We start from the raw sequence: 26,539 nt of genomic DNA on the forward strand, positions 1-26,539 counted from the left end.
CTTATAGCTGAAAGAATAGCTTCTAAGTTCTTGGAAAAGCGAAAAAAATAATATATATATATATATATTAAAGATCCAAGAATCAAAAGTAGATCCATGTCTAAGAAGCATATTAGACTATTATCCATCAACTGAATCCAATACAACAATTTCGAAGGGGGATTTAGGTTTGGGTTGGGGGAATGAAAGGGTTCCAGAGCTATGAGTTCTACTGAGAGCCATCAATCGCTCAACCCCCACCCACCTGCATATGCTTTCCTATAACAAGTTAACTTATTTGCAAAAGAGAAAAAAGCAATGGAGTGAGCCAATATTGGAATTGAAAATAATTTTCATTTGTGAAATTGTCAAAGAGCTCTAAAAATATACATTATACAAATAATACAAGAGATGTCAAGTACAACTTGCTACACCAGTGAACATTCCATGTTGCTTTATGCCTATCTCACCTATCTTCTGAAGATGTACCCAAGCAAAATATGGGTTCTTTTCCCGACCTAAAAAACATAGAAAAGAAAAGAAGAGACGTGACTACAACATAAAAAGAACAGAAATTGAAGTACACGTCAATCAAAAGTCAAGCACCAAGAAATTATGCAGTAGATGATCAATTTCAAAAAGAACCTTTTTCCCTTTTGCTCCAAGTAAAAGAATTGATGATATTTGCATACAAGAAGGATTTATATGCAATTTTGAAACTTGAAGAAGAGAGAGAGAGAAAAAAAAAAAGTTAAGGCATCACTTGATCTGAAATTATTTGGGAGCTAAACAGATTACATTATCAGTCTTTTGCTCAAATTACATGAAACTTAGCATTGCGAATGCTGCACAGGAGGAAAAAATACAGAAAAGGACTAGCCTCTATTGCTAGCCTGCCCAAGGGGTCTCCAAATGGTCCAAATAAGTAAATAAATGCATCTCACTTCACAGATGACCAAAACTCCATCTTAAGAATCTCGACCTAAAAGTAAAGTAAGAAGTACTTCAAGGTTTTGCATTAGGTCATTACCATGATTAACAGTCGGGCAATGTCAATCAATCCTATGTAATATAAACAGAAGTGAAGTAATCTCCCTAGGCTGGTGGCAATGGACGCCGGCAAGTTGGGCACTCCATCTTGATATCCATCCACCTTTGTAAACAACCGGAATGGAAAAAATGATCACATGGAGTCACCTGTTGGAAAAATTGCAGTTTAAGTTACGTAAGTGGAAAATGAACACAAAAAGGAGGAAAAAGAATTCAAATTCCCAAAGGAGTACCATGCAATCATTAGAACGCTGAGTGAGATCAATTGAAGTCATGCAAATGACACAATCCATAGCCTGATTTGTAGCTTGATCAAACCTTCTATAGTAGCTATATTTCTCAGGTAGTATCTGCAGATAAGTAGACAAAATGACATCTCTATAAACAAAGTCCCGGCAGTCTTTAAACGAAAAGAAACTGTTACCATGAAGATATAATCACACTTCAATTTTAACCTGTGCCTCAACTAAATAAGAAATCAAGGCTTTTGCTATTTTGGCAGAAATACAGAAGGTGCCGCACCATTTGCACTACATTACTCCAATTTAAGCAGAACACAGTGAAAAAAGAACCAAACCCTTATAAAGGCATCGCTGAGTTCTGTTACACAGATAAAGGACCAGCCCAACCAGTTTTTACTTGAAATTAAGCCTTCACAATTGTTTTCATCAAGGAACTCCAGAAAATACATTACATGTAATGTTCTCGCCAAGAATTTTAATTATTTTATTGGAAAACAGCAAACTCTTTTGGGGGATAACCAAGTTAGAGATTCCAATGAGTATTCATACACATCAAACATGTGCATGTACAAAAGAGTTTGGACATAAGCACATAAAAGCGAATATAAAGAAAATGTTCAAACATTTTCTTCAATCATAAGCAACACGAGTCTATATAATTTTCGTTATGCATGTACATGTATTGGCAGAAATGAGATAAAATTTGAGGATCGTGAACATAATTTCATAGAGCAGTTCCAGATATTTGAATATATTGAGGAAGTAAAGGAATATAGCTTCATAAGTTATTGGAATGAAAATGTTCAGATAGATGCACTATGCATTACTCAGTTCCACATGGCTTGATCACCATTTTACCTTCATATATGATTCACGGTTTCTGAATTTGTGCATGTGTAGGTGCACATATATGCAAGTGAATGAGCACAAACACATGAAATCATTTCACACACAAGCACAAAGAAAACAATCAGAACTCTGTCCAACCTGCCGAGGAATGAACCACCGAGAACCAAGATAATGTTGAAGAAGAAGGATCGATGCTTGCAGCCCAATAAATACACTTAAACAAGTACACCAAGTCTTGTCAGGTTCAATGCGCATGAAGTTGTTAGGGCATCCAAAAATATATAATGGGATCGCCAGCCGAGTAACGGTCATGCCCAAGATATAATGAGGGTGCAAAGGTTTTCTTGAATCGCGAATAATATTTGTGATTATTTGAGGAATCCAAAAGGAGTACATCAGGAGCAGGATTGGTCTTAGAAAATTATGGAACTCATACATGACCAGAATGCCGCCCAAAAGGATCCCATCTGCAAAGAATTATAGTAGTTATATCAATTAACCTACAAATATGAAAAACAACCTCCATAATTTCAGGGCATCGTGTGTGTGTGTGTGTGTGTGTAACAAAAACCAGAAGTAATGCACCAAAGTGGATGCTATAAAACAAACATAACCTCAAGTAGGGGTGTGTAATCGGTCAGCTTGGTTCTGAACCAAATTGAAAACCAAAGTTTCTTTTCTTTTTTCTAAACTGAACTGGAACCGGTTTGGTTGGTTTTTGGGCAAAATAACTTATTTTCTATAACAGAACCAAAAACTGAAGCCGAAATTATTTACCATTATAAACCATAACTGAACCAGTTAACCAAAAAACGAACTAGATTGGTTCAGTTTGGTTTCTCGGTTTTAACCGATCTATGCTCACCGTCACCCCTAACCTCAAGAAAGTGTATGAACACGTGCCTGTATGCATGTGCAAGCCAAAGTAACATTTCCATCAATCGATTGATAAGTAAAATTTAATAACTTACAAAAACGACTATACAGAACTGAAAGCTCACGCCTCATCGTCTCCCAACCTTCACCGCTATTTGTAGGCCTGCTTGCCTTCCATATAGCAAGAAGGTACCTCATCTCAAAGATTGAGAAGACTACAAACTTGAAAAAAGCAGCAGTTGCAAAAGCATTAAATAAGGATTCTGCATAGAAACGAGGAACACTTTGTGAGATTGAAAACAAGCCAATGGATAAAAAATCTGCAGGATGAATAAATCAGAAAAAGGGTGTTACACCAATCCACATGAAAGGAATGTGCTGAAACAATAGCAGGATTATGGCAACTTGAGACACAAAACAGAAATAGGCATAGAGATTATAAGAAATGTTAATAGTAAATAGTAATCAGCTAACACAAATAGCACACATCAGGGACTCCCACTGTCAGAATTTTAAAACGAATTGTTGTGACATTTCTGGCATGAACCATCTTCATGTTGGCATTGTACAAATTGATGGAGAAATTCTAGGGGAGACTAGCCCACAAGCTTACTAATAGACAAGGCCCATGACATCACATCAAAAAAATTTATACTTAACCATGGTTAAGGATAAGATCTAATAATGATTAACCATGAATATTCTCTGTCAAATGAAATTCTATCGTCTAGTTTATAGCCACAGAATAAATGGATTCAACCAAAGAAGACAAAAAGGCTGCATCATATGCATATACATAATTTTGATATTTCCCGACCAAAAATAGGGGAAGACTCCAAATACATTTTTATCCAAGCCAATAGAGAATCCTTTTAAATTATCTTTTCAAATAAGAGTAGGCAACAATCTTTCAAGCACACCCTTTCCCGAACCTAACACAAAAATAAGAAAGAAATTTTAGAAAGGAAATTCTCACGAATATAGAGCATCATTCATAAAATACAGAAATTTCAAAACACAAGAAAGTAAACATTCTCAAGCAGATGTAAGTGAGGTGGCACTTCTAGTTGCAGAGATTACCAACTAAAATTCCTGCTGTGAGATGTAAAAGGCAAAGATAAGCATCCATGATAGCCTGCTGTCCGATCATTAAGATTGAAACTTTCGCAGCTCCCTGATTCAGGATAATCAGAACCATTGTCACTTAATTGAAATCATAAACGTCTACAATGTTGAAATTTGATATCATAGAATGTGTTCTGTATCATTTAAATAGAAAGTGTGAATCTTACAGATTGAGTGTTGCTATGTTCCATTTGTCGAATCAACAAAAGAACTTGGAGAAAAGATACCTGATGCATGCATGTTAAGGAACCCACCCAAAATTTAGATAATATAACATTAGCATGATCCTAAAATGGATGACATATTAAGGATACAAAGGTGACCATCAAGGTATAGTTCACTGCTTTATTATAATAGACTTCAATGTTGACAGAAGTAGCATTTAATAGTAAAGGTGAGAAGCAATCCCCATCATCATCCACAGCAGGACTCTCCATTAATCCTTCTATGTGATAACGATCATGATCTCCATCTACAGGAACATATAATGACTGTAAGGTACAAAAAGAAAATGGAGGTTGAGGAGGAAGGGAATCATATTTATGGTTCATTCAGAAATTTAAAAAACACACACACAAAAAAAAAAAAACGGAAAACAACTGCACATAAAAAAAGAGAAAGTAATGCAAAGAGAGAAAATGCAGTAGTTTAAAAAGCTTGGACCTATTCTCAACATCTAAATCGATTGCACATCCATATTTATGGGTTTTCTTTCGTGCACCCATCATTTCCTAGTTAAACAGGGGGATTTAATTAAAAGGAGTCGATATGAGAAATTTGCTACTGTACAAGGCCAAACTTTACATTTCAATTTTTCAAAATAGTAACAAGTGCTGGAGACACCAAAAATCATCAATGCCCTAAGATATAGAAACAAAGTCTCAGACATTAACAGAAACAAATTGTGAACAATAGATAGAAATCAATTTGGAGAAAAAGAGTTTATATTTTCAGAGAACTCAGGTACCATTTTGGCTGGATGAGGCATGAGTAATCTGGGCAGCAATTTCAATATTGCAATGTTTTTCCATCTCGTAAATTGGTGCTGCAACAAGAAGGTGTTAACTGCTCTGTATTGTTAATTTCAACTTAAATGTCAAAATCAAGTGTAGAAAATTTACAATTTTTTCTTCTCCCAACTTTATCTTGTGGATTCTCTTGGAACACTTGAGAGGAGAAAACTCCGAGCTGTTCAAGAAAGCTTTAAGTCACAACTCAGCATCAATCATCAACAAAAGAAGATAATTTAGTAAGCACAATGATATTTTGGTCAATGCATAAATCAGCTAAATGCTACTGAATGTATTTGCCAAGACGTTGCCAAGCTTGAGAGAATCCAGCCAGAGCACAGTGCTGCATTCAGACTACCAGATCCAAAACAAAGCAAAAATTCTTCTGATACGAACAAATCACCAACTAAACAACCAAGTCCATACCACATAATTAATAACATTGAAATTAATCAAATATAAGACTAGCTCATTACTGAAACTCCTGAAGCAAAGAAGTACCTAATCAGTCTGGAATGGATTTAGATATTTACAAAACAGTCAGCATTACCATATTGCCAGCTCATGGTAACCATCGAAAATGCACAAATAGAAAAGAACGAAGGCAACACCACAGAACAATAAACCATGCAGCAAGATGAAAAGCACAACAAAACAATAAGAAGCTATCCTAGAAGGTTCTCTAATCAAAATAGACTGCAAGTATATTACCAAATGATATGGATTGGATAAAATATAATCTTCTTCTTGGCTCAACTCTCCCTCTTTCCCACTGCAATAGTGCATTAAAAATGCAACATTAGTATTAACAATGAACTGTCCTACCAACTTTACAATATATGGCAGGAAGGAAATCATACAGATATTTAGCAACTAAGAATTGATGGGTATTTTCAAAAATATGAAAGCAAAAATAAAGTCAAGAAATATAACAATGTAATTATTCCATATAGGTTTAACCCAACCACATGAAGCTGACATGCCTTTCAAACACAGTTAAATGAATCCAAAGAAAAATTAAACTTTGAATTCCAAATAAGTCTTCCTCATCTAGCCAGAAAAGCATCTAAACTTAGAACAAAAGCCAACATTTTTCATTAATTGATGCATTTGGAAGAACTTGCAATGTGCAGTGATATGCTACCATCCATGAGATTCACCTGTTAGCTACCATTCGAAGTTGTCTAAAAGGCCATATATATACACCTTCCACCCTGATTTGTGAACCACCGGCATTATGTGCATTGTCGAATACATCATGGAAAATAATAACACCCTGTCATCAATACCATGGGCAAGAATACACATCGTTTTAGTAGAGATATGACCACACCATGAAGAATCAAATATTAAAGCAAATACATATATGATAAAACTAATTTAAGTGAAAATTTTATGTGTTATGCCACAAAGTGAGTATTTTGGAGCTCTAGTAGTAAGCCATGTTCAACATATGAACATATGCTAAAGGTCCTAAGTCACTTGTGTGACGAAACAAAAGTCATAATCCAACAGTACTAAAGGCTTCAGCAATGAGAACAGAAAGTATCCAACTTAGGACAGCCAATTACACCAGGCTACATGGAGTGGTCAAACCTACATGAAAAAGTCATATGCTTTGTCGGACTTTGCTACAAAATTGAATAAAGTAATACTGATATCCATCATTTTCATAGTCACTGTTTCTACTAAAATTGAAGTGGTATAGCAGCATACATATATTTTGTTATACTTATCCAACACAAGCTTTTCAAAGTCATGCGACATGCAAAGTGACTACGTACAAATAATCCAGCAACATAACATTTGTGAAGATTTCCGAAAACTTTTTATGTGAAGTTTGCACCATAAAAGAATATGTAGATCATCTAAACTTTGGATCAAAATGTACATAAAGCTTTCCTTTTCAAGTATAATTTTTCCACAACTTGCAGCATGCAACTGTAGTGTCGCTTCATCTCATTCAAATTAGCATACGTATGCTCCAATTTTTTTTATATACATTTGGTGTTTAGGGTTCAGAAACTCAATTACAGAAGGCATAGAGGCCAACTAATGATATATAGCCAACTTCAAAAAAAAAAAATAGCCAACTTCAAAAAAAAAAAAAAAAAAAAAAAAAGTTTTGACATAGTGCGCTGCACTGCTATAATTAAAGGAATCCAAATAGAATCAAACCTAAACTATTTCTACTCATAAATGAACTTGTAAAATGAGGGAGAAAATGCTCTCACCTGGACATAATGCACACCAGTTATTTTTGTCGGGGTGCTGACTAATTCAATGACAGATTCTCCATTGGATTTCCTGAAATCTGGAAACCTGGAGGAGCTATTTGTTGAATCTAGAAATTTCCAAGTCCCTGAAATCACAAGTCCAAAAAATATATATATATGATAAAAAAAGCACCGCAGTCAACACAATTTAAGGAAATTTAATATAATGGCGACTTGAAAATAGAATGCATGAAATTTACTTAGTTAACTACTAGTCATAAATTTGCAACAAATTTTACAGTCCAATAAGGAAAGTTATCCTGCACATATAATAGGATCACAGGCCAGGCACATAGTACATCCCAAAATATTAGGCAACTAAATGCCACCGATACGCGATCATGCCAAGCAACTTTAAGGGCTGAACTGGATGTGATTACAAGTATGTTACTGTCACGATCAAGTAAAACTTGTCTGTTTGGATCAGACTTTGAAGTTCTGACATAAAAAAAAATTCTAATTATCCCTACTTCCTTCTCCAGTTCTATTTTATATTGGCTTTTGCTGAATAAATCAAGCAGGCTGCCCTGTGCACTTTGCAACAAATAACCCATTGTAAAAGGAATATGTTCATGTCATCTCAAGCAGTTGGAATTGCAGATTAAAACAACAGTGTTTAATACAATCCTGAAATTGACCAAAAGCAATCAGTTGAACAACAGTCCATATTCTGTATCCCACTTAAAGCATCTTGCAAGTGCTGCAACTAATTATGTCTTAATACTTGTCTAACTATCCTAACAAGCACCCCAATAGAATCCAGAATTCTATTAATGTTGGTATGAACCCACACTGTGGATCCAACTGTAAAGACTGTTGAAAGAGCCAAATACAAAAGCTAGAACTTATCAGAGCATTCTAAAAGAAAAAATGCAGTCTGTAAGAATTGTATTGTGTAAAAGGCATGAATGTACTCAATATATGACCAAGAACAAGAATCACAAACCTCTGTAAGTTCCTGTTATGTTCCATGCAGAAAATGGACCCAAATCATTTTCATCTTTTCTAATGAATAGCCACTGCAAGAAGCAACACCAATAAACAAAACTTAGCTAAATATTAATGCTATAATTTCATCATAAACTTGAGTTATTAAATATGATAACTTCCCTTTTTCTTTGAAACAGAAAAAGGTAACCTCAAAGTCCCCTATTTTTAAGCTTATCCTATTTTATTAAGAGAGTGAAGTGTAATGTTAAACAAACAACTGAATGAAAAAAAAAAAAAAAAAAAAATGGTACAGGGAAAGCATAAGTTATTGGCAATGAAATTGCTTTTCCCAACGGGGACAGAGAGCTGGGATACTTAGATAAATACATTATATCTTGAAAAACTATGATCCTAGAAAATTAGAGCCGTCCTGAGGGAAATATGAGATATATGATTTTCCGAGAACATTACATCACGCAAAAGAACTAAAATAAGAAAAAAAAGAGTAAAAAAAAATTACTGCAGATTAAGCCTGGCTGAATAAATTGAATTATGACAGGAGACATGAAAAAGTCATATCGAATAAAACGATAAGAACAACAATTTAATCTTCAGATTCAAAAAATGTAACACCAGCGGTCCCAAAATAATTGTCCAGTATGAAACAGTTGAATGTGACGCTTTAAGATTTAAAAATAGAAGCAACGTAAAAAGGTTCACTGTTGAAATGAGCCCTTTGCAAGGATTGGCAGCTCCTCTCTCCATGTTTTTTTTTTTTTTTTTTTTTTTTTCACACTCCAATGAAACAGTTGTTCAGGGTCCTCACACAGAGCATAAGTAGTTTTCTATATTTAAAGTCAAAATAACATAAAACAGATTAGCAAGAATAATGTGAGATCAGTATGATCGCACAACAAGAGTCTAAAGTTCTTAACCAATTCCATTCCACGAAATAATTAATGATCGGATGCCAACCTTTCGTAATTTTTATTCCATGGATCATGGCTACTAAAGGAGGATCGAGAATGAAAAATATAAAACATACTTGCTGTTGCATAAATAGGAATAGACTGTCTTTGTTCTCTTATCGATGATGAAGCAGCCAACAGTAATGCAATGGAAGTTTAAATTTTGTACCACGTATAAGCAATAAGCTAGTTTGGCAGATAGAAATCAAAGTAGACCAATAAAATATCTGCCATTAAGTCTTGCCCTAATGTTGTGATATGTCCTCTCTTGCTACCTTTTACATTACGATAGAAACTCTATTGACAACACTTCTAAAACACCCTGAATCTCGTGCTAATGGAGTGCTATATTCTATCTTGCTACTTGCTACGAATCTCGCCCTAATGGCATGACATATTCTCTCTTACTACCTTTTTTTAAGATAAAAGTTTGTTAGTTTGCCAACAAAAACTGTGATATCACACTCAGAGCTATTAAAACTTGTCCCATTCTCATTCAAAAAAATCATATCCAATATACACCAATCTTTGCACACTATGCAACCCCTTAGAAATTAGTAGTCAAACTATCAAATTTGACATAATTAAACATAAGACTGCCACTCAAAGTGGCAAAAAACTAAAATTGAAAGAATCTCGAACAAAGTTAGCAGTCAAAGGTGGCATCTTTTTAATCCAAAATTACAATCGTTATCATACATTCTCATCAAAATCTGCAAATAAATCCACAATTAAGCACACCCAATAACAATTGAAATACTAACCTCATCGCCCCAAGACCGTGTCCGCTCCTTCAATGGTCTAACACCAGCCACCGGACGAAGAACAACAAAGCCAAACCATAACCCAAAAACAACTCGAAGAACAAACCCTAATGGCCTCTTTCTATGAAGAAACAAAAAACCCAAATTCTTACAAGTAACCATATCAATATAACACCTCCCTTAACCAAACAACAGCGATGAGCAGCAACACCAAGATTCAACTCCAATTGGGTTCCAGAAAAGACCGGTCTTGAAGAGCACAATAGCAGAAAGAAACAAAACCCTCCATTGGACACTAACTAAAAGGGATGAAGAAGAAGAAGAAGAGGTTGCTTAAAGTAGAGTCAACCAAACGAATGGGAACTAACGACCGGAAGAGAGAGTGAGAGCTCAACGACTAAATTGGGAGATTAATTAGTGGAAGCAATCACCAAACCAAACAAACACAGCCTTCACTGGAAGATATTGAAAACCAGAAAATCATGCCCGGACGGATTGATATAAACAAACAATAATTTATTATTGAATTTGATTAATATATATATATATAATAATAATAATAATAATAATAATATATAAAGAGAGTAGATTTGAGCGATGAAGTAAAGAAGGATTTCTTAGTAGTAGTTGTATGTTGACATGGCTGATGGCTGCTTCTTCCCTTTTGGTTCTTTGGTAGAATGGAGGTCAAGAGAGAGAGAATGGACTGTGTTCTGTTGGCTGGGTGGCTAGGATACGCGCGATTGGGGAGGTGGTGTTCACGTTCCTGCCTAACCAGAACTAGTAGTATTATACTAGTACAAATACACATTTAAACTAAATAGTACTTAATATACCAATTCACCTTCAACTTTAAATTTTATTGCAATTTCACTGTGCTTTGATACTTATGTCAATTTCATCCTGAATTTTAAAATTTTATTGCTATTTCACTTTAATTTGATCTTTATAATAATTTCACCTTGACCTTTTATATTTTGTTGTAATCGCATCCTAAATTATAATTAGGATTGGCTTTAAATAACTTAATATATTAATATGAATGAAGGAGTTTGGATTAATATTAAGATTAATCTTTTTTTTAAGGTAATAGTAAGGACAATCTTGTTTTGAAAGGTAATAATAAGAACAATCTCTTTTATTATTTTTAATATTTTTAAATTTATTATTTTATTGATAATAAGTACTAGTTAAAAATTAATTATTTGACATAAACTCTTTTTCTTAAAAAAAATTATAATATAATTATTATTATGGTTTGTTTTTAATATAAATTTTGAAACAATTATAAAATCTAAAATAAAATAATCAATTTATTTGACTCATAAACTATTAGAAATTGTAACATTTTTTTATCAAAATAGAATATAAGATATAATTATATTCAAATTTAAAGAAAAAAAACATTAATGTATCAAGAAATTAATTTTTAAATATTATTTATTCTCAATTAAAGAAATAATTTAAAAATATTAAAAATAATAATAGAGGTTGCTATTAACTCAAATTTCTTCACATTTACAAATGTATTAAGTTAATCCCAACCCAAAGTCAAGAGTGAACTTATTTTTTATTTACAATTTAAGTCCTAACTATAAATTAGAGTATTATTATAATAAAATGTCAAGGTTCAAAATAAAAATGGTATAAAAGTTAAATTGGAGTAAAATTATAATAAAAAAATTAAAATTCAGAGAAAATTGGTATAAAAAACAAATGGGGGTGAAATTACTATAAAATTCAAAGTTTAGAGTGAAACGTTATATTAAGCAAACTAAATAGAGGGTTGTCGTTTTTGACGGCTAAATTGCACAGAATCCTTCGTTAAAAACGCTGCGTTTTAAGCATTCTTTACTCTGCCGCAGTTAAACCCCTTTCCGTCTTCACCCTCTCAAAACTTCACTGCCAGCGAAAGTACTCCTCTCTGCAAAGCAACAATGGAGGAGCAAACTAAAGGGACAGTTACTTCATTATCGTCGATGTTTCCCGTCGACGAAGCACAGAAAGCGGCGAAGCGCGTGGAGGACACAGTTGCAGAGAAGCAGAAAGAGCTCGACGACCTCAAAGAATTCATCGCTGATAATACTAATCTCATTAACCTCGTTTCTCGCCTTCCCGATGAACTTCACCATGACGTCATGGTGAGAAAGTCTCTCTATGTTTCTCCTTTACTAATTTTTGTCTCAAAGTTAATATTTTTATTATTATTGGATAATTATTTGTAGGTTCCATTTGGAAAAGCAGCGTTCTTTCCTGGTCGATTAGTACACACTAATGAGTTCATGGTATCGTTTTCTTTTTGTCTTTTTTCTTTTTAAATTTAATAGTTTTCTTTAATGTAGTTTGGGAATGTTAATCGTTTTTCATGAAAGGTTCTTCTAGGAGAAGGTTACTACGTAGAAAGAACAGCAAAGCAAACCGTGGAGATTTTGAAAAGAAGAGGGAAGGTTTTGGATTCACAAGTTGAATCTCTTAAGGCTAATATAAAGGATCTTAGAGCTGAGGCTTCATTTTTTGATTTTACTGCTTATGAGGCAGCGGTTAGTTTGGCAAACTTTCTATTTGGTGCAGGATATCTTAAGTAAATTACAATTATTTTTGACTTCTTTATTTGAAAGGAGTTTTTCTTTTCTTTTTTTAAATGGGTAGATCAATGTTATTTCTCATGCTTGGACATTTATGGTTTATGTTGTCTCTGTCAATATGGGCAACAGGAGGGTCTTGTGGAGATTAGGGAGGATTATGTGGAGGAAAGTTCTGGTAAAGGAAAATCTAAATCAGGCAGGTTCTTAGCTCTTGTTTTTGCTATCATTTAGCTTGGTTTTTTAAACTTTTGACTGCAGTTAAATTATTTAAGAGCATCGATACTGTAATTGTGGATCAATGTTTTTCTTTTGGCCTTTTGTATCTCATCTTCTGAATGATATAAACTAGAGGGACACTTTGTGGAACACGAGGGTTGTTTTCTCATAAATGCTACATTAAGTTCCAGTTAAAGAGAATACAAAATAACTTATATTCTTTAACCTTCCACCATTATTGGGTGCCAAATATTCTTCCTGCATGCTTATCTTTCCCTCTTATGAGTTGATAGCATCTTATAATTTCCTATAGAACTCCTGAGTTATGATTAAAATTTTGGGATTCTTCTGATATATTTATTTGTCAAATATTGGTGAAGATTTAGTGCATAACAGAAAAATTTTGCCTTTCTTTACTCCGTCTAGAGTTAGTTGAATGTGTAATGTGATGGAAGTTTAAATCCTTTTTTGATGGGATCCTTTAAGAATCGATGCACCTGTATCTTGGCCTGAGCTTCCTCACCTGACATGTGTGCATCTTATGCTTGAATTTCTAAGCTATATGATTGTTTATTAATGTGCAAAGTTCTTTGTTCACCATCTTGTTATCAGATTTGAATTTGACTGATTGTTGCGTATTGTTGCAATAATCACAATAAGTAGAATTGCTCTTACTGTGTTAAAATTGAAAGCTTCAGCAATTAAGAAATTTGTTATTGTTTTTCAGAGAAAAATGACGACAAAGTTGTGGTTGACAACGATGAATTTGCTCGTATAATGTCCAGGTTGGATGAACTTGAGAAAGAAGAACTTGCGGTTGAAGGTGATAATGAGAACGATGTAGATGAATACACCAGAACTGCTGAAAGTGACAATGAGAGTGATGAAGATCAGCTCAATAATACTGTTGAATCTGATGATGAGTGTCATGAAGATGAGCATACTGATATGCCAAAGAGGGGTAATGGCAATTATGGATACGAGCCAAAGGAAGCTAAGCTTAATCATTTTACATCTCAGAATTTTTTTGAGGTAAGGGCTGTGTTGTATGTTTCATGGGTTGCACTTGGGTCATTTTGTTATAAGAAAATACTCGGTTTCAATCACTGACTAAATTTGGGTGTCAGATGAGGAAACCACAAAAACAAACTAAAGTTGGAAATGTACCTGTTCAAGCATTATCAAATATGTATGACCGTCAATTAGATATTAATGATAAGCCAGACGTAAGTGACAACATTCATATTCTATTCTTTCATGTATTTTGAGAAAGCTTTATCCGCTATTGATTCTGGAATTTGAAAATGCAGTGCACAGGTTTGACAGTACAGTCTCTATCCAAAGGTTAGCCTTCAGCAGTTATGCTGTTTACGCCTTCCTTGTGTATACTGTGTGCTATTATTATATACTTTAAGGTGATGGGTGCTCGGCAGCTCCCGTGGATGGGAGGACCATTAAATAAAATGTGAAAAGAAATTCATGCAACAAAGGCTCTTTTAATCTCAATATTTTTTCTGATAGTTCTGATCTCGTCCAAATATGTCTGTTTATCCCTAGTTGTATCTTCAGATCATAAGTCAGATAGCAAACCATTGAGTGAGACAAAGGAGTCTATTCCTTCTGAAAAATCTCTACTGTTTCCTGAGGTGAAGGAGAAAGTCAAAACAGTATCATCAACGAGAAATGAGGTATTCGTAATGTTCAAGTAGTTCATACCTGAAGTGGTTTTAAGTAGTTCATCTTGAAATCCTAACTGCTTAATGTTCTCATGTCCAACCAAAGACACCTGAACGGACTCCAAAACAAGGATTTGACAGTTCCAAGGTATGTTCACTGTTAACCTAATATTCTGAGATGGGAGGTTGTCCTTGCTGATTTTCATTTACATTTACAGGCTTTTACGGGTTCAATTGTGGAACGAACTGTTGACCTTCCAAATTCACAACAAAAAACTGTTGCATCATCAGAGGTATTGATGCTCAATTTGGATGATATTATGGCATTAAGCTGTATGTATTTTTCCTTTTTTTTTTTTTTTTTAAACTTTACACCCTTATTATATTCTTGAATTTTGCAGTCATCCAATCCCCAACCTTCAAAGCCAGTCTCTCGATTCAAAATGCAGAGAAGATAGCTCTCAGTAATGTCAAAGTACATGCGAAAGTAGAAAAGCTGGACCTATTTGGATGACTAATATGAACCATGGTTGCTCATGAACTGCACTGCTGATATATTACTTATGCTATAAATTTTCATCCTGTATCGGTAATTGCATAAATTAGCCGAGCTTGTGAATGACCTGAACGAATGAATGAATGAATAACCTTCTTGTTTCTTTTTGTGCATGGCAAAAGTTTAATTTTACTAGAAAGTGGGATGTGCCATATGACCTGAAATCATAACTACTAAATTTACTTTGTAATCTCTACTTGGCATCTAGTTTCTTATGGTAGTAGAGTAGTTGCAATACTATACAACAATATACATATAATACAGTTTCTACAAGAAGACAATCCTTCAACTGTTAGGAACCTTCAGCTTCCTCTTCTTGAATTCTTCAAGCATGTTCTCTCTTTCTGAAGGAGTTGCAGACAGTACCCACTTGCTAAATTCAATCTCTCCCATACCCTTGAATTGAGCAAGAAGGCCGTACTGGATCCTTTTCCTATTCTTGGATGATGAGCCATTTTCTTTCTCATCTGCATCATCTAGTTTTCTTCTCTGCTTTGAAGACACAGCAACGTTAATATTCTCAGGAAAGCTCTCGTCATTTTTCTTTTTAATTCCATGTCCAAAATTGATGATGTTTTCATTACGATGAGCATATAAAATACCTGCAAGTCAGATGATTCAATTTATGTTTGTACAGACAACCCTTTGTTTCATGAGTTGAAAGTAACAAGGACAAAGGAAAGTAGATGAACTTACCTAACTCATCAAGCACAGGTTTATTTGTTGTAGCAGTGACATCACTTGGCCTGCTGGTCTCCAACACTGACAAAGTTGTCGTGCCCATTTGTTTGGGAGGAAGAAAATAACTCCCAATCTCAGCTAGTTCCTGCCTTGCAGTAGAGCAATGAGCGTCATTTTGTCCATGTTTCGCATGTAATTCAATGATTTCACTGGTGAAAAGCTTATCAGATAGATCACGGAACAAATTGCAGATTCCAAAAAGCTCGCCCTGAAATTGCTTACAATCCTATGAAAAAGCCAACAGAGTAAATTATAAGAAAACACTTTCTGCTACACCCCCATAACCAACTCCTTCTAAAGGGGAGGAAAAAGGGTACCTGGACACCTTCAAAGTAACGTTTTTCCATTTTTCCCGAAACTGCAATATTTGAAAGTTGTTGTTTGTAGACTTGACGGGAATAAACAAGTTCCTCGAAGGACCCAGCTGCAAGAAGACGGAACACTACAACATGACGTTTCTGCCCAAAACGAAATGACCTGTCCTGGGCCTGTAAATCATAGGCAGGATTCCAGTTTGGATCAAATATAACCACACGATTTGCACTTACAAGATTCAACCCAAGCCCACCAGCTCGAGTTGATATGAGGAACACCTGAAACAGGAGATGGAAGTCAGAAAAGATTTTGAAGCATGCACTAACAATCAGCCTGTTACTTGGAAGAAAATTACCTGTTTGCTTGGGCTTGAATTGAATTCATCAACCATAGATTGACGCAAATTAGTTGGAGTGGAACCATCAAGTCTTGAAAAACTATACCCTTTACGTATGAGAAACTTTTCCAGTATGTCCAGCATCCTGCAAAAACTAGTTCAGTTTCAGCATCTGAAAAAAGAGGCAATCCAAACAACATGAAGTACACAAAGGAAAATTATACAGACAGATGCTATTTGAACTTCATTTGACAACTATGTAAACTATTACTTCTTATCACAGAAACAAAATAATATCCCTCTCAACAATAATTAACATGGAATCTAGCAGGTGGAACGTAATTAATCAATTTCACGAGCATTAGTTAAGATCTTCTGTTAGAATTATCAACAATAAAAACACAAGCTTCTGAATCTCATCTCTCTCTCACTCTCAATTAATGAGAATAAATAGATCCAGAATATTTACTGTCAACTTTTACTAACTTGGTAATACCAATTAGAGTTTAACTGCCACAGAAAATTAAATTTTTACTGTATATATTCCCACAGCATGATACTAACAACTAGAATAGCAAGATTAAATAATAGGATTGAAGGTTCGGATGAGTCAAGTTATGGAACAGACCTGACAGAGTAGCTGAATAGAAGAAGCTTGTCACCTCGTGAAGCCCAAGAGAACATTAACTTTTCCAGTGCCCGCATTTTTCCACAATGTTTAACATCACTCAGGCCAATGAAACTCTCAGTTTGGGCATTCCCCCCTACCAAATCTATGTCAGGACCAAAGACAGCAGAAGCAAACTCTGCATCCTTCCTTTGTTTGTCTGGTTCATCCTTAGGGTTAGGCTTGATCAACTCGAGGTGATTGCTTATCTGCAGTCACATCTGGATGTAAGCATAGAGAAATACGAAAACAAACTACAAAGGTTTATCCTGGTCTAAGCAAATCAAATTCTTTATTGAAATAATAACGAAACAGTTGATTTCCCCCAAGTAAATAATGATGGAGCATAGGATAGTCAAAACAATAATGAAATATATATATTTTATATATATATACATATATAGCAAAATTCATTCACCTGCTGTAGCTTGACAAGGCAAGGAAGGACAAGGCAGAAGGGGCAGGAATCACAGCCTTCAGGGTTATCCCTGTGAAGGTAAGGCCATATAATTCCATCAGGTACAATCCTTTTGCAGCATTCCACTTGTTTAAGGGGGCTACCACAGCTACATGGAAGGTCCTTATTTATAAGACACTGGATATCAGGTATTTGTAACATTCTGCTATAAACCCGTTTTTGTAATTCACTCATGGCACAGAATACAACATTATCTTCCTTTCCCAGCATTAGATGCCCAATGGTCTCATCCTTCGTCCTCCTAAGCATATATTTACGAAGAACTGCCACTAGGTGCTCTTTTCGCTCATCAGCAACCTGGACAAATCTTTCAGGTGCAGTTGCCCTCTGACCATGCTTGAGAGGTTCATCATAAAACTCCCTAAAATGTTCTCGTGTTCCCAATGATCCAGGCGCAACCCAGTTGAAGAGATTAAAAAGTTCCATAATTTTATTTTGCATAATAGTTCCTGTGAGACCAATTCGTTTTCTAGTGCTAATTTCTAAACATGCTCCATATAGTTTTGATTTCTCATTTTTAAGCCGGTGTGCCTCATCAACAATCACAATCTCCCATTCAATCTCTGACAAAATGCTCCCATGAATTCGATATGTGTCAAAACTGGTAATAAGTATCTTGGCTCCACCTGCTTCCAACTTCTCAAGAATCAAATCACGATTTGCACCATGGTAAAGAGAGACACTAAAGTTCGCCCACCTAGAAAATTCAATCTCCCAGTTCTGGATGACAGAAGTAGGGCAAATGATTAGTACAGGACCTTTTCTTGATACCTGGTTATCCCTTACTATTGTGGAATCGGCACATTCTCCATCTTTCCCAAAAACAGCAGCGAGGAATGCAATTGTCTGAATAGTTTTGCCCAATCCCCTGTTCCATGTTTTGATAAAAGCTCTATCAGCTTTTCAAGATAACACAGATTCACAGGTCATGCACCCCTGAATTCATTGCATATATAAAAAGCTTTAAACAAACTACAATGCAACCAATACAGTTTAAGCGTAGTCAATTGTTGTATGTGTTTCCTAGACATAAAAATCACTATTACCGCCATAGTAGTAGTTAGTTGTGTTGGTAAAGCTAATCAGAAATTGAGATTCTGAGCAGATACCCCATAAAAAAATCTACGACTACTATGTCAAAATATTAATGAAACCTTCAGCAACGATGCACATTAAATGCAGAAAAACTAAGCATATGTGCTATGTCAATTCCAGTTATATAAAATGTACAAATTCCTAAAGAAAAACTGAAATTGTAAAGGAATTAGCCATTTATGAACAAAAAAAAAAAAAAAAAAAAAGCTGAAGGCGGCTGTTCAATACCATTATCATAATAAATAAAATCATTTAATCGAGAATTTTATTATTTCCACGCTCTACTAGAATCCCAAGAACATAATAAGGCAATCTCTTGAAGGCAAGACATTACCACATTGGCTTCATGGAGAAACCTTTTACACTAAACCAACCATAAACCTATTAAGTCACAGATAAATAAATTTGAATGTTATGGAAAGAAGTGGGACATCGACAAGATATTGTTCCAAGAATACAAACACAATAGTGCAAATAGCATATATTAAATCACCAAATAATGAACCAAAATATGGAACAGTTGAAATAGTTATAAAAATTAAATACAATATATATACTCACATGTCATCGCCAAGAACACCTCCATGATTGTTTTTGTATAGCTTATATAAGAATTTTACTCCTTCCTTTTGATGTTCAAGCAACCTGCAGTTGATAGAAGCAGGAACCTGCAATGAAAATTACATTTTTTTTAGAACAGATTCAAACGAACCAACCATTGTAATTAAAAAAGATAATTAGCTAACCACTGTAATTAAAAAAAAAAAAAAAAGCAAAAAACAAAAGAATCAAACTAACACTACGCAGTAATTAATAATTACCTGTACAATAGGTGACTCTCCAGGCAAAGAAAGGACTAATGGTTCAAAGGGTCCTGTATGATCAAATAACTGGCCCAATTCAGGTCTCCCAAAATCAGCAATTTTTATCTCCTGTTCTGCTTCTTCTTTCTCCTCATCTTCATTTTTCTTTAACTGGGATTGGGGTTGTTGTGGCAAAGGAAAACAGTCTCCAAGTCGTTGAATTTGCTGTGAAAGAGAGGATTTTGGAGGCTTTCTTGGAATTAAATATGTGGTTGGGTCCGGTTCTTCTTGAGACAATGGCCCTGTAAAAATTGAAGATGAGAGCTTTTTGCAAGGTTTTAGTGTTTCATTCAAGGCTTTGAAAGTGGCTAGTGACATAAAGGTGAGTGAATTGACGAACTTGTTACGATCTAAGCTATAGTTTTTAGGAATTGGGTTTCTCTCAATCAGTTGATTTTTGAAATTTTTGTTTTTGAAGAAATCGAAGAACAGTGTTTGCTTCGGTAACTAAGGCTGAGTTAGCGAATCGCCGAGTCGGTATCCAATACGACGGCGTATTGCCACGTTGATGTCGAACACTTAGCCAACGACGCCTCGCGAGACATTGGTAATGCAAGTTATGTCGTTTTATTATTTTAATAATGTCATCTATTAATAATATCAGAGGTGTTAACGAATAACAGTAACTTTTAGGTTATTTTAATGCTTTATTGGCTAAAATTATGTAATACTTCAGCTCTATAGTACTTGTCATAAAAATATTTATAGTTTTAAAGAGTAATAAATATTTTTTTTCATATTTATCCTTTATATATAACCAATAATTATTATTCCAATTTAATGGTTTTATTAGAGAATTAGTATTAAATTAAAGCTAATATAGTAAATTTACTCAACAATTTATTGTACCTTAAATAAATTTAATTTTTTTTCTTAAGATATGTGAAATTTCAAATATAACAAATATTATGAAACAAAAATAGTATTAAAATTAAAAATTATAGGTTTAATATATCAGAATATCCGAACTTAATAGATTTTATAATTTTACATTATTTTGATCTTTCAATTAATTTACCTAAATTTTAACCTTTTGTAGTAATAATACTCTTAATTTCAGTTACTTAAACAAAATTTCTGAAGCATGGTATAAAAATTAAATTAATCAAATATAGTTGTTTTAAGGATGAAAAATCATAATTGTTGTATTTTTTAATTGATAATATAGCAAATTATTATTCATATAATAAAATACAAAAAAAATTGCAATAACTATTTAATTATTTTAATTGCAAGTGTTTAAAATATCATATTTATAAATCTATAAATATGTGATTTACAAGATTTAAATATAATTTAATATTCCATGAACACTTAAATTTTATTTTTATTATTAATTTTTTAAAAAGAATGATTTTTTTTTTTGCAATTTCATCCTTAATTGCATTACTATTTTTGAATTGAATTCCATCCTTACTGTTTTATTTATTATTTTATAATTATGATCTTATTGAATTATTATTTTATTTATAGGACTATTATATATATAAGTTTACTTGACCTATTAAAATTTAAAAACTCACTGCTATTCCATTATTTATATATTTTAATATTTTATTTGCTTTCAAAATATATTAAAGATACGTTGAACACTCATTAACATGTAAATTTTATTTATTTTATTAATTTTTCTAACTATTATTAAAATTATTACTTTCAATGTTTATTTTATAAAAGTGAATTTATAGGTATAGATGAGAAAAGAAACATAATTTCTTGATAAATAACAAAAAAAAAAATTAAAGTAAATAACGAATATCTAAAACAAGAGCAATACGTACGATGGAGGTTGTTAAAGGTTATTTGGGAGCCGCTAGCCACCAACAATATTCGACATTGGATTAAAGGTTATTTTACACTGTCTTCCCGCTGTTCCCAGTGAACATTTTGGCTGCTTCTGAACACAATTCCAGTCTCCTGAGTTGAAAGCTAGCCCCTTGTTTTCATCTTATAAAAACAAAAATAAAAAGAGAAACCCATTTCAAAATACTATAAATTAAATTAAAAACTACACTCTTTCTCGACCGTTGTCGCAATGTGTAATCTCTTTGCAACTGAGAAATAATTATTACGATAATGGTCTGTCTTTGAAACGCCTAATACATTTACACCGGGGATTATAATATCCAGCTCTTCCCATATATTCCATTTCACAATTAACTACGTTCTTCTTGCTTTTCTGCAACGGTAACATCCACAATCAATCCTCTACACTCTACATATATACACACACCAACTCCTCCCTCATTTCACATCTCTCTCTCTCTCTCTCTCTCTCTCTCTATATATATATATATATATATATATAGATATATATACTTATCTCCTTGTTGAATAGAATTAGTTGACTGTTAATTTCTTGAAGAAACAATTTATTAATCATGGGGTTTCAAAGGTTTCTTGGGTTTATCTTGTTCTTGATGATGGGGTTTCTTTTTGGTTCATCTGAAGCTTACAAGTTTTATGTTGGTGGTAGAGATGGTTGGGTTTTAAATCCTTCTGAGAACTACACTCAATGGCCTCACAGAAACAGATTTCAAGTCAATGATACTCTCTGTAAGTCTTTCACCACCCAGAAATTTACTTTGAAGTTGATTAGTATTTCCTAATTTGCTAACGTTTTTATTTGCAGTTTTCAAGTACAAGAAAGGATCTGACTCAGTCTTCGTGGTGAAAAAGGACGATTTTAACTCATGCAATACAAAAAACCCTATACAGTCTTTAACAGACGGTGACTCTTTATTCACGTTTGATCGTTCCGGGCCATTTTATTTCATCTCTGGACATGCTGATAATTGCAAGAAGGGCCAAAAGTTGATTATTATTGTATTGGCTGTGAGACCCACAAAGCCTTCTGCTACTCCTGCCCCTCCATCCCCTTCTCCATTGGCAACACCACCTGAGTCTCCATCATCTTTACCCACTCTTTCTCCTCCTCTTCCGCAGCCGTCTCCGGCTGATTCAAATGGTTCAGAAGTGGCGCCACCTCATTCGGGCTCTCAGAGTTCGACTGGTTTTGTTGGGTTGGTTTTGGGTGCTTGTATTGGGCTGGGTTTTATATTGGGCTAATTCATTAGGGTTTTAGCTATTTTCTGATTTTGATTATAGATTAAAGAAATTAAGAAGGCTTGCTTACGCCTTCGTATTCATTATTTTGTTCTTAAATTTATTCTTATTTTATTTTTTCAATAAAAATTATATTTTTGTCTTCAAATTAAGAAATAATCTGATGTGGAAGATTGTATATATCAATTTTCTTCCATTTTCTACTTGTTCTTTTTTTTTTTTTTTTTTGGATATGAATATTTTGATATATGCATAGCAAAAAAATGGACTTTAATATAGTGGCATAGTTAAGATTTGGTAATAAAAAAAATTGATATCTTGCCACGTTGGTGTTTATATGATTGAGCTGTTAATATTTGAAAGAGGATATATACGTCTACAACCTGTATTGACCCAAATAATAACATGGCCAGTGCTGGACCAATGAATGGGCTGAAAATTGTGATGTTTGCCTTAAACGTTATGTCGTTTAGGTAAATTAAAACCTTATGATTATTAGGACAGACTAGATAAATTGTATGCTATTTGCAATTTGAACACACACATATATATATAATTCTCATCGTCATCCTAATTAATCAGGAGTTTGATAACAATATTAGCTAGATGAATGGACAATATGTACTTTAGACGTAATTCGTTTGAGACGAATTTTGAATCTAAATCCACTGTCTAAATAATTAAAAAGTGATATATAATGCTATTTTATAATTCTAAAGGTAATTTTATTTTTTTATCCAATAAATTATATTAGCTTATTGATTCAATTTAAATAAATAAGCTTATTTTTTATTATTTGAATGGATAAATTGGAAATCAAATAAGCTATTATGAACCTGAAACATATCTTTCAAAAAAAAAAAAAAAAAAAAAAAAAAAAAAAAAAAAAAGGAAGAATTGGAGAAATTAAATTGTAATGAGGCGTCTAGCAGCTTGTGTCATTAATTTTGCGGTGCAGGAGCTTCACATGCAGCTTTGAATATCATCTCAAATGCATTTTCTATACAAGACTTGTACTTTTGTTGATCAATGAAGTCCTTTTCTACTAAAGCAGCAACTCTAAGCTTTCCCATGTAACTTACTATTCCTGCCATCAGACTCTGCAATTCCATTAAAGAAATTTTTGTTTTATTACGAAATTCTCTTCATAAATAGAACTTTTCTGGGATTGATAAACATGTACCTGAGGTGCATTAGTAACCACAAAGTAGAAGCCTTTAATTGGGTGATTAGCTAAAGCCATCTGTTCCATTGGCCCTATTAAATTTGTAAGTCCCGTACTTGAGTTCTTCAACGTGTTACGAAGATACTTCGATACCGCCTGTAATTTAGAACAAGAAGACATGATCTTTTTTTTTTCATCCATCGATCAGTTTGATGAATAAAGATTACTTAAACCATACCTCTGGGCCTCTGAATTTGTTTACAAGTTGAAGGTATTTTGCAGTGAGATAAACAGCAAAAGAGGCTCTTTTTCTCTGGATGATTTTTCTTGCTTTCCAAACGAACTGGAGAGGGTCTTTAGGTTCTGAACCACTCAATTTCGGAATTGATACAGACAAGAAGGCAAAATGGTTGCCCCATGGCAGCTCTGCATTAGGTTTAGTCATTTCTTGAACTGACTTGTAACCTCCAAACATTCTTGTATTTAGCAAAACTAATGCTGTGGTTCGGGCTTTTCCTGATCCTTTACTCATTGCTTCCATGTACATTCGAGTTCCCAAGAAAATTGTTCCGGAAATCACATCATTTATTGTCTGTTACGAAGAGAACAAAATTTACTTCATTAAGACGTATCAAGAGTTGGTGATATATATAACTACGCAAACTGACATATCAAGAGATTTGGTTTAAAGATATACTTACCACTCCAAGTTTGGTCCTGATTTGTTTGATTTGATCAAGAGAGAAAGACATTGTCACTGCGCTAACGGGCAAAAACTCCACTCCAGGATGCCCTGATCGTATCGGCGATATATCATCTTTAAGAAAACTACTAATCACAACACTTGAACAAAAATCTGATATGGTATTCGATATTGAAGAAAAAATTCTAAGCCAACTCTTGCATATACTTTTCTTCTTGCTTTCAATATTAGTGTGCAATTGAACAGAAGGAAAAGTCAAGGGAATTGAAGGATCGTCAGCTCTTTGTAAGCAAGAAAGAAGAGCTCCCATTAAAGAGAAGCCATCTCCAAGAGAGTGATGAAGCTTAAAGATTACATTACCAGCTACTTCTGTACTAGTTGGGTATTTTAATATGTGAATTTCCCATAAGGGTTGATCTTGGGGCAATGTTTCCATTGCTAAATTTGATAAATAATCATCAAGGCAGTCACTGTAAAATTTTGTCGACATTCCAGTAGGGAAAATGGGCACTTTTATATGGTCTTTAAGCTGCACTTCTACTTTCTTCCATCTCTTTTCTCCATCTTTGTTCATTACCTGTTGGTTACCAAGGTAAATATGCACGTGATTTTAATGTATTTTTAGACATTTTACATTAATATACAAATAGATAGATAGATAGATAGATAGAGATATTACCATAACAGAAGAGAAACGTGGGTTGATAGGGAGGAAGACATCTTTGAGCAAGGACATAGCTTGTGAGTCATCTATTGGAACTTGTGATTCAACAACACTAATAATACAAAGTGATAGAACTGAGTTGCTTAAATATTGTCCTGTTGGACTTACAGGTTCTAATATTACTTCTTGCTCTGTCTCCATTACAATTTTCTTTTTTCTCAACTATATTTTTTGTATGCGCACTTCAACTACAGTTAATTAACCTATTTTGTTCTACATATGAAATCAAGAAGTCGTGCATGAGAATATATTTATAGAATGCTTTGACCATGACTCATGCCTATGAAAATAAAATTTTTTTTTAAAACTATTGTACTTCTTACTATATACCGAGAATAAAAATGATAAAATAAAATTTTCAAAATGTCTATTTTCATTTAGATATGTATTTTCCTATTTATATTTAAGTCTCAATTTATATATTTGGCTTTATATATATATAAAATATATCATCAAAAGAAATTATTGAAGAGAGCATCCAGAAACTCCGACGACAAATGGGGATAAGCTGGCGAAGCTGCCCTTGTATTTTTAAAGGTCAATCTCATGCAATCAATGGCTAATAACTAACTAATTAAAATTAGTTGAAATATTCATTCTCTTAAAAGTCAAGAAAAAGAAATTTTAAGAAATAAAAGATTTGAACTAGTTAGCTGCTGGGTGTTAGTTAAACCACGTATACCTGCTCATAACAAACGGTGACGACTTATTTAGGATTAACACCGCCAAATGAAAGGAATGGAATCAGACATGTACTGAAAAGTCTACTGTATTTAATGGTTTCTCATGTATTGAGGTAATTGCTTATACTAACATTAATTTGTTTAGGTTATAATCTATTTTCAGAAGATTTTTATTCTTCTTAGTACATGCATTTTTGGATATCGAATTTAACGTTATCACTTCTATAGAAGTTTGATATTGCTTACTGTTGGAAAAATCGCTATTTTCCCGCCCTTCGGATCGGCTTCAAGCAGAAACAAATGAGAAAATAAAATAATGACTGAGAAATTAAAGAGAATAAATAACACAATAGTTTAACGTGGAAAACTCCCCAAGTGGAGAAAAACCACGGCCGTTGCCAAACAACAATCAAGAAAAATATTCATCAGAAGACTTGCTCTAAATCCCTAATATAAAACACATTCATCAGGAGACTTGCTCTAAATCTCTAATATAAAACACATTTAAATGTTTTTGGTGTGTTTTGGTGTGTTTAGAAAGCTAAACATTAGCTTTCTTTTATAGACAATTCACCACCCTCCATTAACTCTTCTCCCCGA

The 26,539-nt window shown here is 33.7% G+C and overlaps 5 protein-coding genes across 7 annotated transcripts; 2 read left to right on the forward strand and 3 right to left on the reverse strand.

Annotated features, from left to right (window-relative positions):
- Window positions 1-313: 313 nt before the first annotated feature.
- LOC105646916 (RING/U-box superfamily protein) lies at window positions 314-10,734 on the reverse strand. Of its 2 annotated transcripts, XR_001047509.4 has the most exons (15): window positions 10,070-10,733; window positions 8,354-8,426; window positions 7,366-7,493; window positions 6,292-6,407; window positions 5,843-5,903; window positions 5,243-5,309; window positions 5,089-5,166; window positions 4,436-4,593; window positions 4,289-4,348; window positions 4,077-4,170; window positions 3,092-3,259; window positions 2,259-2,587; window positions 1,263-1,379; window positions 1,010-1,176; window positions 314-497 (listed from the first exon to the last, which is right to left on the reverse strand). XR_001047509.4 is itself a non-coding variant. In XM_012232865.4 (14 exons), the coding sequence occupies exons 1-14, from the start codon at window positions 10,229-10,231 to the stop codon at window positions 1,075-1,077; spliced, it is 1,713 nt and encodes a 570-aa protein (XP_012088255.1). In that variant the 5' UTR covers window positions 10,232-10,734; the 3' UTR covers window positions 731-1,074. The 2 variants fall into 2 exon arrangements, 1 of the variants encoding a protein (XP_012088255.1); XM_012232865.4 differs by lacking the exon at window positions 314-497 and having other exon boundaries at window positions 731-1,176; window positions 10,070-10,734.
- A 1,184-nt stretch (window positions 10,735-11,918) lies between these two features.
- Window positions 11,919-15,215, forward strand: LOC105646918 (Prefoldin chaperone subunit family protein). Of its 2 annotated transcripts, none has more exons than XM_012232867.4 (11): window positions 11,919-12,210; window positions 12,295-12,354; window positions 12,442-12,609; window positions 12,784-12,850; window positions 13,598-13,902; window positions 13,998-14,096; window positions 14,181-14,214; window positions 14,428-14,558; window positions 14,653-14,694; window positions 14,765-14,839; window positions 14,948-15,215. In XM_012232867.4, the coding sequence occupies exons 1-11, from the start codon at window positions 12,007-12,009 to the stop codon at window positions 15,002-15,004; spliced, it is 1,242 nt and encodes a 413-aa protein (XP_012088257.1). In that variant the 5' UTR covers window positions 11,919-12,006; the 3' UTR covers window positions 15,005-15,215. The 2 variants fall into 2 exon arrangements, with proteins under 2 accessions (XP_012088257.1, XP_012088258.1); XM_012232868.4 differs by having other exon boundaries at window positions 14,440-14,558.
- A 41-nt stretch (window positions 15,216-15,256) lies between these two features.
- On the reverse strand, window positions 15,257-20,018 carry SWI2 (switch 2). Its single transcript, XM_012232866.3, has 8 exons — window positions 19,557-20,018; window positions 19,297-19,403; window positions 17,581-18,508; window positions 17,124-17,371; window positions 16,514-16,640; window positions 16,161-16,436; window positions 15,799-16,069; window positions 15,257-15,704 (listed from the first exon to the last, which is right to left on the reverse strand). Exons 1-8 carry the CDS (start codon window positions 19,914-19,916, stop codon window positions 15,388-15,390), a joined length of 2,634 nt encoding a protein of 877 aa, XP_012088256.1. The 5' UTR covers window positions 19,917-20,018; the 3' UTR covers window positions 15,257-15,387.
- Window positions 20,019-21,878: 1,860 nt separating this feature from the next.
- Window positions 21,879-22,755, forward strand: LOC105646919 (early nodulin-like protein 3). Its single transcript, XM_012232869.4, has 2 exons — window positions 21,879-22,154; window positions 22,231-22,755. Exons 1-2 carry the CDS (start codon window positions 21,980-21,982, stop codon window positions 22,665-22,667), a joined length of 612 nt encoding a protein of 203 aa, XP_012088259.1. The 5' UTR covers window positions 21,879-21,979; the 3' UTR covers window positions 22,668-22,755.
- An 815-nt stretch (window positions 22,756-23,570) lies between these two features.
- Window positions 23,571-25,481, reverse strand: LOC105646920 (wax ester synthase/diacylglycerol acyltransferase 4). Its single transcript, XM_012232870.4, has 5 exons — window positions 25,212-25,481; window positions 24,531-25,109; window positions 24,068-24,421; window positions 23,848-23,985; window positions 23,571-23,764 (listed from the first exon to the last, which is right to left on the reverse strand). Exons 1-5 carry the CDS (start codon window positions 25,395-25,397, stop codon window positions 23,606-23,608), a joined length of 1,416 nt encoding a protein of 471 aa, XP_012088260.2. The 5' UTR covers window positions 25,398-25,481; the 3' UTR covers window positions 23,571-23,605.
- Window positions 25,482-26,539: the final 1,058 nt, after the last annotated feature.

This window comes from Jatropha curcas, chromosome 3, assembly GCF_041381405.1.
Source record: "Jatropha curcas cultivar XTBG-Jc1 chromosome 3, XTBG_Jcur_1.0, whole genome shotgun sequence".
Classification (NCBI taxonomy): Eukaryota; Viridiplantae; Streptophyta; class Magnoliopsida; order Malpighiales; family Euphorbiaceae; genus Jatropha; species Jatropha curcas.